General features: G+C 47.2%; 1 protein-coding gene across 1 annotated transcript in view; it reads left to right on the top strand.

Moving 5' to 3' along the window:
* Positions 1 to 13,943, top strand: part of LOC119952384 — a 397,406-nt gene that overhangs the window by 307,588 nt on the left and 75,875 nt on the right. Inside the window, exon 56 of the mRNA XM_038776091.1 lies at positions 1,282 to 1,365. Coding sequence (XP_038632019.1) covers positions 1,282 to 1,365 — 84 coding nt within the window. The remainder of the gene's footprint in view (positions 1 to 1,281; positions 1,366 to 13,943) is intronic.

The following is a 13,943-nucleotide window of genomic DNA, read 5'->3' as shown; positions in this document are numbered from 1 at the left end:
AACCTGCACATCTTTGGACTGTGGGAGGAAACCGGAGCACCCGGTGGAAACCCACGCACACACGGGGAGAAAGTGCAAACTCCACACGGACAGTCACCCGAGGCCGGAATTGAACCCGGATCCTTGGAGCTGTGAGGCAGCAGTGCTAACCACTGTGACACCGTGCCATCCCCTTTTGGGGGGGATTAGCTCTATTAACTCCAGGCAGAACTACAAAGCAACGGGAATACTTCTGTGGCAAAACCAAATGATGCTCAAGAATTCCATTGCTATTTACAGAGAGCTAAGACTTGAAAGCCCAAATTGCTCAATGGTTTACAAAAGACGTTAGCTTGATTTCTCTCAGCTTAATTGCTTCCCAGTTTATAGGAGCATCCCTCTTATACCTGTTATGATATCTGTGATTGCCGGGCTGCTCAAACCCAAAAGGGAAACTTGGACAAGTTATCACAACCATTTGCAATTTGTATTTTATTACCTATGTGCATTGAAGTCGGGAACTGAATTTCCAGTACCACCTTTGAAGATTTAAATATTAAATTAAAACATTTATTAACAAATGGAAAAGAAAACCTGAACACATTACATTTATACAGTTAAAATTGCTCCTACAAACATTTTCCAAAATATTTTTGCTTAGTTTAGATTAAAGGTGGCTCGCTTTGCTTCTTGTACAGCTCTTTATAAACACAGCACATTCTTCAGGATGTCACATGGCCACTCTCTCCTCATACAGCTTTCCATCTTTTCTTAACACTGCTCTTTTTCTCTTTCACCTTTAAACCTCATTGATCTAAACTGTCTTTTAATTTACCCTTTCCAGACAATTACAATCTTTCATGTTGTCTTTATGGCTACTACTTTGGGGTAAAAGTAAACTTAACATTTGGCTTTATTAATTTATGATGTTTGCCAGATGTAAGTTTCCTTTCGAAAGACAACAACTGAACTTTAACACCTTACTTATCTCCTAATGCATATTTCTAGTCATGTTATTTCCTGGTATCCCACGTTAGCTTTCATGTTCAGATACTTCCACTTCAAATGCTTACTTTTACACCTGTTTATTATTTATGCCTTGCAGTCTAACTGTCTTAGGTTTAATTAAATTAGTCACCCCTTACAAATACACACACAGGCCTGTTTACCACAGTGATATTGGGAAAATGACCTTTCTTTACACACGTAATTTAAAAATATCATTTAATATATTGATGTGTAACACAGAATTTAGAGGTGACTGTTCCTTAACATTTTGTAATGTTTTCTGTGATGGAACAGAATACAATCACGTACTCTTGCAAGACCCAGATGAGAAGAAGATACAGGAGGTCCTAGAAAACTTCCAGGAGGCAACAGAAGAAGGTTAGGACAATAATCCTCTTGTCTCCCTTACATGCAGTTGAGAAACAAGGATGAAACGAGAGTGACTGCCCTTGACATCGGCAGCATTTGATCGAGGATGGCATCAACTCTCCTCAGGTTGGAGCCATACCTGGCACAAAGGAAGATGGTTGTGGTTACTGGAGGTCAGTTATCTCAGTCCTCAGACATCACTGCAGGAGTCTCTCTGGGTAATTTCCTAAGCCCAGCCATCTTCAGCTGCTTCATCAATGATCCGCATAAGATCAGATGTGGGGAGGTTTGCTGATGATTGCACAATGTTCAGCACCATTCGCGACTCTTCAGACACTGAAGCAGTCCACGTGAAAATGCAGCAAGACCTGGACAATATCCAGGTTTGGGTTGACAAGTGGCAAGTAACACTCACGCCGAACAAGTGCCAGGGAATGACCATTGACCATCTCCAATTAGAGAGAACCTAACCATTGCCCCTTGACATTCAACCTCATTGCCGTCACTGAATGCTGCACTATCAACATCCTGGGGGTTCCCATCGGCCAGAAACTGAACTGGACTAGCTATCTAAATACTGTGGTTGTAAGAGCAGGTCAGAGGCTAGGAATCCTGCAGGGGGTAACTCACCCCTTGACACCCCAACACCTGTCCACCATCTACAGGGCACAAGGCAGGAGTGTGATGGAATACTCACCACTTGCCTGGATGAGTGCGGCTCCAACAACACTCAAGAAGCTCGGTGCCATCCAGGACAAAGCAGTCTGTTTGACTGGCACCCCTTCCACATTCACTCCCTACACCACCAGTGGCAGCCATCTGCAGGATGTACTGCAGGAACTCACCAAATGTCCCTGGATAGCACCTTCCAAACCCGCAACCACGACTATCTAGAACAGGCATTGTCAAACTTGGGGGCGCGACCCATTAGTGGGTCATGGGCTGGTGTCGGGAGGGTCATGGAGCCGTCCGTCGTGGCGCTCCTGATCGCACAAATCCGCGCGTAACAGCCGCAGCAGCCGGCTTGTAACTATGCCGGCTGCAAGAAGCCTTCAAAAAGGCCGCAACCATATAAAATAAATTTGGCCGCACGGCGCATGCGTGCCCAATCATCGGGCACGCATGCGCAGTGCGGCCGCAATTTTTATATGGTCGCAGCCTTTTTTTTTTCAGGTTCGTGGGGCCAAAGGGACAAAGGGACGATTGGAGCCAAAGGGACCCAAAACCATTTCCTCCATTTTTGTCAGCAACAAACAAGGGAAGAAGAAACGGTGGGTTACGCAGGTCAGCCGGCGTGGGCCACGAAGGTCGGCTGGCGTGCGTCGCGAAGGTCGGCCGGCGTGGGTCTACTCACTGAGTGTCTCCACTGGAAAGAGGAAGACCATGTGTGGTGTGTCCTTTATATATGGGTTAGTGTAATGCCCCCCTTGTGGTAGTGTCACCTCTGTGTGTATCGTGAATGCCCATTGGTCGTATCCTATCTTACTGACCTATTGGTTGAGTGTCTGTGTGTCATGTCTCTGGTGCTCCCTCTAGTGTATAGCTAGTCTACATGTATTTACATTAACCCCTTGTGTATTTACAGTGATGCATATCACCACATCCCCCTTTTTTCATGTTACATATTTTCTGTACACTTAAAGAAAATTGAACAAAACAGGTAGATAAGTGATGGTATGTACAAGTCATTGGAACAGTGATTAAACAATACGTCCAAATCATATGTGTGAGTCCAAAACCCATTATCATGGTTGAATGTCTTTCTTGTTGGGTTGGTGAGTTGGTGATTTTGACGGTGGCATGTCCTTGTGAACGCCATCAGTGTCCCTGTGCATAAGGAACCAAGAAGTGGTCAAATCACTTCGCTGTCTGATTTGGAGTCCTTTTTTTCTTCCGATGCTTGTGATAGTGATGTTGGATGGCATCTGTCCTGAAAGCCAGCTTGCCTGTTGGTAGTGCAGCACACGTGAAATGGGAAGATGCATCTTCCAGCCATGGTATGTCATTGTACTGAGCTGAGCAGTAACAGAGTCCCTCATGGGCAAAGTTGTGCCATGTCGTACCAGTCTTAGTTCCATTGGTGTAGTATTTGTCGTGATTGCTGTTGATGATGTTGTCTTTGGTACACGTCGCTTGCCTTTGATATGGTTTTCAGATGCCATGATGTTGTGTTGGTTGGTTTTGTTGCTGTGTTCTCTGCGCTGAAGGACCACACTCTGTGGATAAAATGAGTCCATCACACAGTTACGCGTGTCAGCGTGCTTTGTGGCATCTTCTGTTTCCTTGAGCGGCCGTCACTGAGTTTGCGGCGCTCCCCGTCTGGAGTCATGTCCGGCTTACTTGAATCAGCTTTGGCGTTTGGTTGCTTCCCATCTGGAGTATGGTCTGTTTCACTTGAGTCAGTGTTGGTTTGTCGATGCTCCCCGTCTGGAGTCTGGTCTGTGTCACCTGAGTCAGTTTTGGTTTGTCGATGTTCCCCGTCCGGAGTCTTAGCAGGTTCACTGGAGTCGGCTGAGATTTCTTGAGGCTCCACGTCTGGAGTCAAAACATTCAGGAATGCATTTACTTGTGGAGAGGCTCAAGCGAATGAGGTTTGAAGTAACGTGGTGTGACCGGAGTCACCAGTAGTCTCACCGTGATTGTCGAGTGCCTCTGTACACACTATCTGAGGTCTGTCACATTGCACATATTGTATGGGAAGTGGGATGCTGTCATCACTTGTCTCACATACAGTGGGTAGAGTCTCAGTAGCCTCTTGTTGTTCACTTGAGCTGGGTAGACTGTCAGAGTCTTCTTCTGGTGGCTCAAACAATGTGGGTGGACTGTCATAGTTGCTTTGTTGTTCACTTGAGCATGGCAGACTGTCATAGTCTTGCTGTTGTTCAGGGGAGGTTGCTAGACCCTCATGGTCTTATTCATGCAAGGACTGTGCGTTGCTTCTATCGTGGAGGCTGTCCACGAGCTCGCTGTGGAGGCTTGTGTCACTCGAGTCACTTCTTGTGTGGAGACGTGCAGTTGTCTCGCTGTGGAGCCTTTCATCGCTTCCTGTGTAGAGGCTGGGACCCTTTGTGGTGTGTGGACCACTCTCTGTGTGGCAGCAGGCCGCTCTCTGTGTGGCAGCAGGCCGCTCTCTGTGTGGCAGCAGGCCGCTCTCTGTCTCTTGGTGTCAGGCCGCAGCATAATCCTGTACTCACGAGTCTGGACGTCATATGTGCTGGGCTGAAGATTCCCCAATCCGAAGAACGAGTCCGCATCTGTGTCGGATTCAGTACGGGGGGGTCGCCATTTCTAATGAAAAAACCTTCGTCTGAGTCATAGTCTTCTAGGACCGTATCATCACTGTTTGTGTCGGAGTTGGCATTGGGCTCGCGATGTCCAAAGAAGAAATAAAGGTCGGTGTCGTAGCATTCAAGGACTGAATCATTTCTTTGGGCGGTGCTAACTGCTTGTTGCAGGGTTCTGCGGAGGTTACTTTCAGTTCCTGGTTGAATTTCAGGCATTGTGCTGTCGTTCCCGGTGAAAGAATCTTGTTTTACGGCTTTAAGAAATTATTTTCGTGTTTTGGGATATTTCCCCTTTAAGTGGGCGTGGTTTGGGCCCTCTGATGTCATGATGCATGTGACGTAGTGTGTAGGAAGCGATTGGGCATGCTCAGATCGCTGTTCCTTTACTTGGAGCCTTTTTCTCCACTGCGCATGTGCAGCACCTTTACCAAGATGGCTGCAATTCAAAACTGCAGATTTCTTCTGCAAGCCTACCTCGTGGTGAGTTTTGCTGCTTCTTTTACCTTTTTTTTGTATTCTTCTCGCAGAATTCTTGGAATTTTTTCAGGACTGCCTGGAAATCGCTCTTGTTTTGCCCCTTTGAACATAGAACATTACAGCGCAGAACAGGCCCTTCAGCCCTCGATGTTGCGCCGTCCTGTGAAACCACTCTAAAGCCCACCTACACTATTCCCTTGTCGTCCATATGCCTATCCAATGACCATTTGAATGCGTTTAGTGTTGGCAAGTCCACTACTGTTGCAGGCAGGGCATTCCACGCCCTTACTACTCTCTGAGTAAAGAACCTACCTCTGACATCACGCAATGCACGGTAGCATTGTGGATAGCACAATCGCTTCACAGTTCCAGGGTCCCAGGTTCAATTCCGGCTTGGGTCACTATCTGTGCGGAGTCTGCACATCCTCCCTGTGTGTGCGTGGGTTTCCTCCGGGTGCTCTGGTTTCCTCCCACAGTCCAAAGATGTGCGGGTTAGGTGGATTGGACATGATAAATTGCCCTTAGTGTCCAAAATTGCCCTTAGTGTTGGGTGGGGTTACTGGGTTATGGGGATAGGGTGGAGGTGTTGACCTTGGGTAGGGTGCTCTTTCCAGGAGCCGGTGCAGACTCAATGGGCCAAATGGCCTCCTTCTGCACTGTAAATTCTATGATCTATGATCTATATCTATATCCCCTCAATTTAAAGCTATGGGTATTTGAGTATATAAAATACTTTGAGTATTTGAAGGTCTGGAAGATTTTAGCTGCTTCTGGACCCGCGATGGTAAGTAGAAGCTTTATTTTCTCTGCATCAGCCACGTCTTGTAGGTCGGCTGCTACCAGGTAGATCTCGAATCACTGCCTGAACCAACTCCAGTTTTCACTGAGATTCCCTTGGTACCTGAGCTGCTGCAAAACCAAAATCCTCAACATCGTCTTGCCTGGGTGCCGTTGCTGGTTGTCACTGTTTGCTGAGTTGTAACTATATGGATTTAAACAGCCACTCCTGTGGTACCATGTCTTGTTATGCTCTTCATGTAGCATAAGCTGCTTCCTTTATGTGCACTCTTACAAAGGAAGGTTCAGACGGGGAGATAACTTCAACATGTTTATTAAACTATTTACACTTCTCTTACTTAGGTTCGCCACTACTGTTAATCCTTCTATAGCCATTCAGACTGACCAACCAGTCTGCTGCAATCCACGTGGTGGGTGTGATATTGAATCAACCCTGTGTCTCTACTCACTGAGTGTCTCCACTGGAAAGAGGAAGATCATGTGTGTTGTGTCCTTTATATATGGGTTGGTGGAATGCCCTCCTGTGGTAGTGTCACCTCTGTGTGTATCGTGAATGCCCACTGGTCGTGTCCTATCTTACTGACCTATTGGTTGACTGTCTGTGTGTCATGTCTCTGGTGCTACATTAACCCCTTGTGTATTTACAGTGATGCATATCACCACAGGGGAGAGTACAGAAAAGGTTTACCAAGATGTTGCCTGGTATGGAGGATATTAGCTATGAGGAGAGAGTGAATATACTGGAATTATTCTGCCTGGAAAGAAGGAGGCTGAGGGGCGACCTGACAGAAGTTTATAAAATTATTCGGGATATAGATAGGGTGAACAGTTGGAGGCTTTTTCCCAGGGCGGAATTGAAAATCATAAGGGGACACAAGTTCAAGGTGAGAGGAGAAAGGTTTAGAGGAGATGTGCATGGCAAGTTTTTCACACAGAGGGTGGTGGTGGCCTGGAATGCACTGCCAAGTGAGGTGGTTGAGGCAGATACCTTAGCGACCTTTAAGACTTATCTGGATAGGCACATGAACTGACGGGGTATAGAAGGATACAGGTGGTTGGTCTAGATAGGACACGTGACCGGGACAGGCTTGGAGGGCCGAAGGGCCTGTTCCTGTGCTGTATTGTTCTTTGTTCTGAAATCACAAGATATGATTTTGAGAAATGCTCTGCCTGAGAAGACTTCCATAAGATTTGAATAAATAGACGGCGGCAGCAATCTTTGTATTTTTATTTGCAAATAATTATGCCAGTATCGTAGATATGTTTCTGCACTGTTCCTCAAAATTGCTGTACCATGTTTCTAGAATAAGAGGCTGGTTTAGCACACTGGTCTAAATCGCTGGCTTTTAAAGCAGACCAAGGCAGACCAGCAGCATGGTTCATTTCCCATACCAGCCTCCCGGAACAGGCGCCGGAATGTGGCAACTAGGGGCTTTTCACAGTAACTTCATTGAAGCATATTCGTGACAATAAGCGATTTTCATTTTTTCATTTTTCATAATAATAATAATCTTTAGTAGTGTCAAAAGTAGGTTTACATTGACACTGCAATGAAGTTACTATGAAAAGCCCCTAGTCGCCACACTCCGGCACCTGTTCGGGTACACTGAGGGAGAATTCAGAATGTCCAATCCACGAAACAAGCACGTCTTTTGGGACTTTGTGGGAGGAAACCGGAGCACCCGGAGGAAACCCACGCAGACACAGGGAGAACATGCAGACTCCGCACAGACAGTGACCCAAACCAGGAATCGAACCTGGGACCCTGGAGCTGTGAAGCAACAGTGCTAACCACTGTGCTGCCGTGCCTGGGGCACCCAATTTCGTGGGATATCAAAATCACTTGTAGTCCCTTTATGCACTGTTTAATCAGGGATTGGAAACTATTTGCTGGGATCACCTTTATTCACCTCACTGGAAAGATGTATTTCAACCACACAGGTTAAACTTTCAGGTGTTGTTATCCTATGTGAAATGATCAATTCCTGCAGCTTGTAGTGATTTTTAAAAAATTTATTGATTTGAACGCAATCCAATTTTCCCAAAGGTAAAGGAGTCTAGAACTAGAAGGCATAGGTTTCATTGAGAAGGGAGGGATACAAAAGACACCAGAGGGGGAAATCCTTCACACAGAGAGTGGTGTGCATCTGAAACGAGCTGGTGGAGGGGGGTACAATGTTTTCCTTTAAAAACCAGTTAGACAGTTACATGGGCTGGGTGGGTATAGAGGGATACAGGCCAAATGCAGGTCTGGGTGCTTTTAGCAATCAGAAGGTGAAATTGACCAAGGAATGTGTTTTTCAGTCTGGGCTAGTGGACTGTGGTTTGACTGGGGAAGTGTTTGGGGAGTTAATGTGCTTTGCAGCTGGTAGAGATCATTTGTTTTTCCGCTTGGGGAGATGAAATCTTTGCTGGGTGGAGCCAAGAAAGGCAAAGAGACAATTAGAAAAGTTTTAGAAAGGCAGTTTGTGGAAAAGCTTTGGAGAGAAGAGTTGAATTCTGATGCTGAGTCCACAATTCTCCTACAGTAAGATAGATTGAGAGCTGTATGTTTCATTTCTTGTTGTTTAATGGGAAATTGAGTAGTTGTGTTTAAGAGGTAAGCTGTTCATTTTGGGTGTGAAGCTGAAAACCTGAATATTGTATTTGTAGTTAAGTTTTGTTTTAAAAATACACAAGTCCTATTTCTTTGTGCAATTACTCCTGGAGCAACTCATTCTTTCCGCACAATATAACAAAAATTTTGGTCCAGTATCCTAGCACTGTCGGAGTCTGTTCTGGGATCAAAATAAAATTGGGGGCTTGTCCATGATCTTAAGTAGAATTCATTGTTTAGCTTGGAGTTATTGAACTTAAAGACAGTAGCGTAAACACCAGAGTGGTGCATGTCAGCGTCAATGGGCCTTCTGGTCCAGAGACTCAGCGGCCCTCAGGGGGCCAGAGTGCTGCGCGCTGCTCCGGCGCCGATAAGTGGCCCTGCACTGCCGGCCCGGGTCCGCGCATGCACACGACGGCCATCTCCGCGCCGGCGCATGCATGTGGTGGCCGTTTCCGCCCTGGCGCTGAGCAACATAGCAGAGCCTTACAGCGGGCCCGTACAGAAGGAGGTAGGCCTCCTCCAGATCACAGGCACCTGCCGATCGGTAGCCCCCGATCGCGGGCCTGGACACCGTGGAGGCCCCCCCTCAGCAGCTCAGCCACCATGGCCGAGGGTCCGAGCTCCTGCAGGGTGGTACCAGGTTGGAACCACGCCGCCGGGACTCGGCGGAATTCGGTGGGTCGACCGTGTGGCCAAGATTGGGGACGAATCTTCAGTCAACGTGGAGCGGCGTGGCGGGAATTTCCCGCATCACCGCCAATTCTCCGACCCGGCGCGGGCTCAGAGAATCCCGGCCAGTGCGTGCATATTTGGAATAGTTGCATTATTTTAGGGTTTAAATAGGATGTGACTGGAGATAGATGATTCTTTCCGTTGGAAACATTTTACTGGGTGTGGAAGTGATTACGCTGGATTGTTTGAAAAGTGAGACTGAAGCACAATGTTTGAGTTTGGGAGAGAAGATGCAGTTTACCTTATCTAAAAGGGCGAGGAAGGTAGAGCTAATACAAGACATTCCTCAATATATAAATTTACCAGAAGCACAGCCTGAATCATTAGAATTATCTAGGAATTATCTAGAATTCAATTACAAATTAAACAATTAGAAATGTAGGAAAAACATAAACAGAGAGAAATAGAACTGAATAAATTGGAAATGAAAGAAAAGGAGAGATTGACAATGGCAGAAAGAAAAGGAGAGATTGGCAATGACAGAAGAAAAGGAAAAAGAGAAGGCAGAAAAGGAACAAGAGACGCTTTTCGAAAGGAAATGGAAAGGAGGAAGATTGACGTGGAAATGGAAATATTAGCAAAGGAAGAAAGGGGTAAGGAAAAAGAGAGAGAATTTGAACTTTGGAAACTGGCACTACGAGGAGTACATCAACTTAAAAGGTTGGAGTTAAAGGCAAAAGCTGAGGAAGCTCAAGAGGAAGAAGAAATACTTCCTAGCCATAGTAGGGACATGTTTAAATATACTCAAGAATTGCCAAGATTTGATGAGAAAGATGCAGAAGCCATTTTCGTCTCATTGAAAAAGTGGCTAAACAATTGAATTGGCCAAAGATCATGTGGATAGCGTTAGTTCCAACAAAGTTGGAAGGTGAAGCGAGGGAAGTGTTCACATCACTATCAGAGGATGTATCTAGGGATTATTATGAGATAAGGAAAACCATTTGAAGTGCATATGAACTAGAGCCAGAAGCCTACAGTCAGAAGTTTAGAAATATAAGAAAAGAACCAGGTCGAAAGAATTAAACAAAATAATTTTGATGGATGGATAAGAGAGTTAAAAATAGACCAAATGAACAAACAAAAACAAAGAACAGAAAAGTACTTAAACTGGAATTCCACACCTGAAAAGCAAACACAAATATGCTCACCCCTCTTGTCTTTAAGTTCATTAAGCCAACCCAATCAAGCCAACCCAATCTGGAAAGATAGACTTTAATCCCGGACGAGCCCCTAATTTGTTATGGGGTTTAGAAAATTCCAATGTATATCATGGAGTTAACCTGATCTACAACTCTTAATAGATTTTGGTTATGAGGAGCACAAGAGCCCACATTCCAAGTGTTATGCGACAGAGGCCTTAACTATTTTTAAACAAAAGAATGTTATTCTATGAATTCAGTTAATATTTTCTAAACACACAGGAAACATTTTATCAACTAACAATACAACTATCCCCCACAGATACAGTAGTCAATATGCACAAAAAGAACAAAGAACAAAGAAAAGTACAGCACAGGAACAGGCCCTTCGGCCCTTCAAGCCCGTGCCGACCATGCTGCCCGTCTAAACTAAAATATTCTACATTTCCTGGGTCCATATCCCTCTATTCCCATCCTATTCATGTATTTGTCCAGATGCCCCTTAAATGTCACTATCATCCCTGCTTCCACCACCTCTGGCAGTGAGTTCCAGGCACCCACTACCCTCTGTGTAAAAAACTTGCCTCTTACATCTCATCTAAACCTTACACTTTAAACCTATGCCCCCCAGTAATTCACCCCCCTACCCTGGGGAAAAGCCTCTGAGTATCCACTCTGTCTATGCCCCTCATAATTTTGTAGACCTCTATCAGGTCGCCCCTCAACCCCCGTCATTCCAGTGAGAACAAACCGAGTTTATTCAACCGCTCCTCATAGCTAATGCTCTCCATACCAGGCAACATTCTGGTAAACCCCTTCTGCACCCTCTCGAAAGCCTCCACATCCTTCTGGTAGTGTGGCGACCAGAGTTGAACACTATACTCCAAGTGTAGCCTAACTAAGGTTCTATACAGCTGCAACATGACTTGCCAATTCTTATACTCAATGCCCCGGCCAATGAAGGAAAGCATTCCGTATGCCTTCTTGACTACCTTCTCCACCTGTGTTGCCCCTTTCAGTGATCTGTGCACCTGTACACCTAGATCTCCCTGACTTTCAATACCCTTGAGGGTTCTACCATTCACTATCTGCATGAGACCTTGCAAAATGCATTACCTCACATTTGTCCGGATTAAACTCCATCTGCCATCTCTCCGCCCAAGTCTCCAAACAATCTAAATCCTGCTGTATCCTCTGACAGTCCTCATCGCTATCCGCAATTCCACCAACCTTTATGTCGTCTGCAAACTTACTAATCAGACCAGTTACATTTTCCTCCAAATCATTTATATATACTACGAGCAGCAAAGGTCCCAGCACTGATCCCTGCGGAACACCACTAGTCACAGCCCTCCAATTAGAAAAGCACCCTTCCGTTGCTACTCTCTGCCTTCTATGACCTAGCCTGATCTGTATCCACCTTTCCAGCTCCCCCCGATCCTGTGTGACTTCACCTTTTGTACTCTGCCATGAGGGACCTTGCCAAAGGCCTTACTGAAGTCCATATAGAGAACGTCCACTGCCTTACCTGCATCAATCATCTTTGTGACCTCTTCGAAAATCTCTATCAAGTTAGTGAGACACGACCTCCCCTTCACAAAACCGTGCTGCCTCTCACTAATACATCCATTTGCTTACAAATGGGAGTAGATACTGTCTCGAAGAATTCTCTCCAGTAATTTCTGGTCATGGTCATGGTAGGTTGGGTGGGATATGGTGGAGGGACGGTGGTGGTGGTGGTGGTGGAACCGGCAGGCGCCAGGTCCCGGAGGGAGACGGTATCCTGTCGGCCATCGGGGTGTTCGATATAAGCCTACTGGGAATTGGAGTGTAGGGGCTGGACCCTCTCTACCAGAGGGTCGGACTTATGGCTCCTGATGTGCTTTCTGAGTAGGACTGGCCCCGGTGTCTTCAGCCAAGACGGAAGCGAGGCCCCTGAGGTGGATCTCCTAGGGAAAACAAATAGGCGGTCATGAGGGGTCTCGTTTGTGGCTGTGCAAAGTAGGGACCTAATAGAGTGGAGCGCATCAGGGAGGACCTCCCACCAGTGAGAAACTGGGAGATTCCTGGACCGCAGGGTCAGTAGGACCCTCTTCCAGACCGTCGCATTCTCCCTCTACACCTGCCCGTTTCCTCAGGGGTTATAACTGGTAGTCCTGCTCGAGGCGATGCCCTTACTGAGCAGGTACTGACGCAGTTCGTCGCTCATGAACGACGAGCCCCGGTCTCTGTGGACATAACTGGGGAAACCAAACGGTGAAGACACTATATAGGGCTTTAATTACGGTGGACGTGGTCATGTCGGGGCAAGGGATTGCAAAGGGGAAGCGGGAGAACTCATCAATAATATTGAGGAAATATGTATTGCGGTTATTGTAGGGGAGGGGCCCTTTGAAATCGATACTGAGGCATTCAAAGGGCCAGGATGCCTTTACCAGGTGGGCCCTATCTGGCCGATAGAAGTGCAGCTTGCACTCCGCGCAGATCTGGCGGTCCCTGGTCATGGCTCTGACCTCCTCGGTGGAGTAGGGCAGGTTGCGGGCCATGATATAGTGGATAAGCCGGGTGACCCCTGGGTGGCAGAGGTCATCGTGGATAGCCCGTAGTCAGTCATCTTGCGCGCCAGCGTACGTGCCGCGGGACAGGACATCTGGGGGCTCGTTGAGCATCTCTGGATGATATACTATATCGTAATTATAGGTGGAGAGTTCGATCCTCCACCTCAAGATCTTATCGTTCTTGATTTTGCCCCGCTGCGTATTGTCGAACATGAAGGCTACCGATCGTTGGTCGGTGACGAGGGTAAACCTCCTACCAGCGAGGTAGTGCCTCCAGTGCCGTACAGCTTCCACGATGGCTTGGGCCTCTTTTTCGACTGAGGAGTGCTGAATTTCGGAGGTGGTGAGGGTGCGCGATAAAAACGCTACCGGTCTGCCTTGATTGAGGGTAGCGGCGAGAGCGATCTCTGATGCGTCGCTCTCCACCTGAAAGGGGACAGACTCATCCACCGCGCGCATCGCGGCTTTGGCGATATCCGCCTTGATGCAGCTGAAGGCCTGGCGGGCCTCAGCCGCCAGTGGGAAGATGGTGGCCTTGCTTAGTGGGGGGGCTTTGTCCGCATAGTTGGGGACCCACTGGGCGTAATAGGAAAAGAACCCGAGGCACCTCTTCAGGGCCTTGGGGCAATGGGGGAGGGGGAGTTGCAGGAGGGGGCGCATACGGTCAGGGTCGGGTCCTAGAACCCCGTTTTCCACGACGTAGCCGAGGATGGCTAGTCTGGTTGTGCAGAAAATGCATTTCTCCTTGTTGTATGTGAGGTTTAGGGTTTGGGCGGTTTGGAGAAACCTGTGGAGGTTGGTGTTGTGGTCCTGCTGATCATGGCCGCAGATGGTGACATTGTCCAAGTACAGAAATGTGGCCCGCAGCCCGTACTGGTCCACCATTCGGTCCATTGTTCTTTGGGAAACCGAAACCCCGTTCGTGACGCCAAAGGGGACCCGGAGGAAGTGGAAAAGGCGGCCGTCTGCCTCAAAAGCCATGTAGTGGCGGTTCTCTGGT

This window comes from Scyliorhinus canicula, chromosome 17 (genome assembly GCF_902713615.1).
Source record: "Scyliorhinus canicula chromosome 17, sScyCan1.1, whole genome shotgun sequence".
In the NCBI taxonomy this organism is placed as follows: Eukaryota; Metazoa; Chordata; class Chondrichthyes; order Carcharhiniformes; family Scyliorhinidae; genus Scyliorhinus; species Scyliorhinus canicula.
This window is presented reverse-complemented; position numbering and strand designations above follow the sequence as displayed.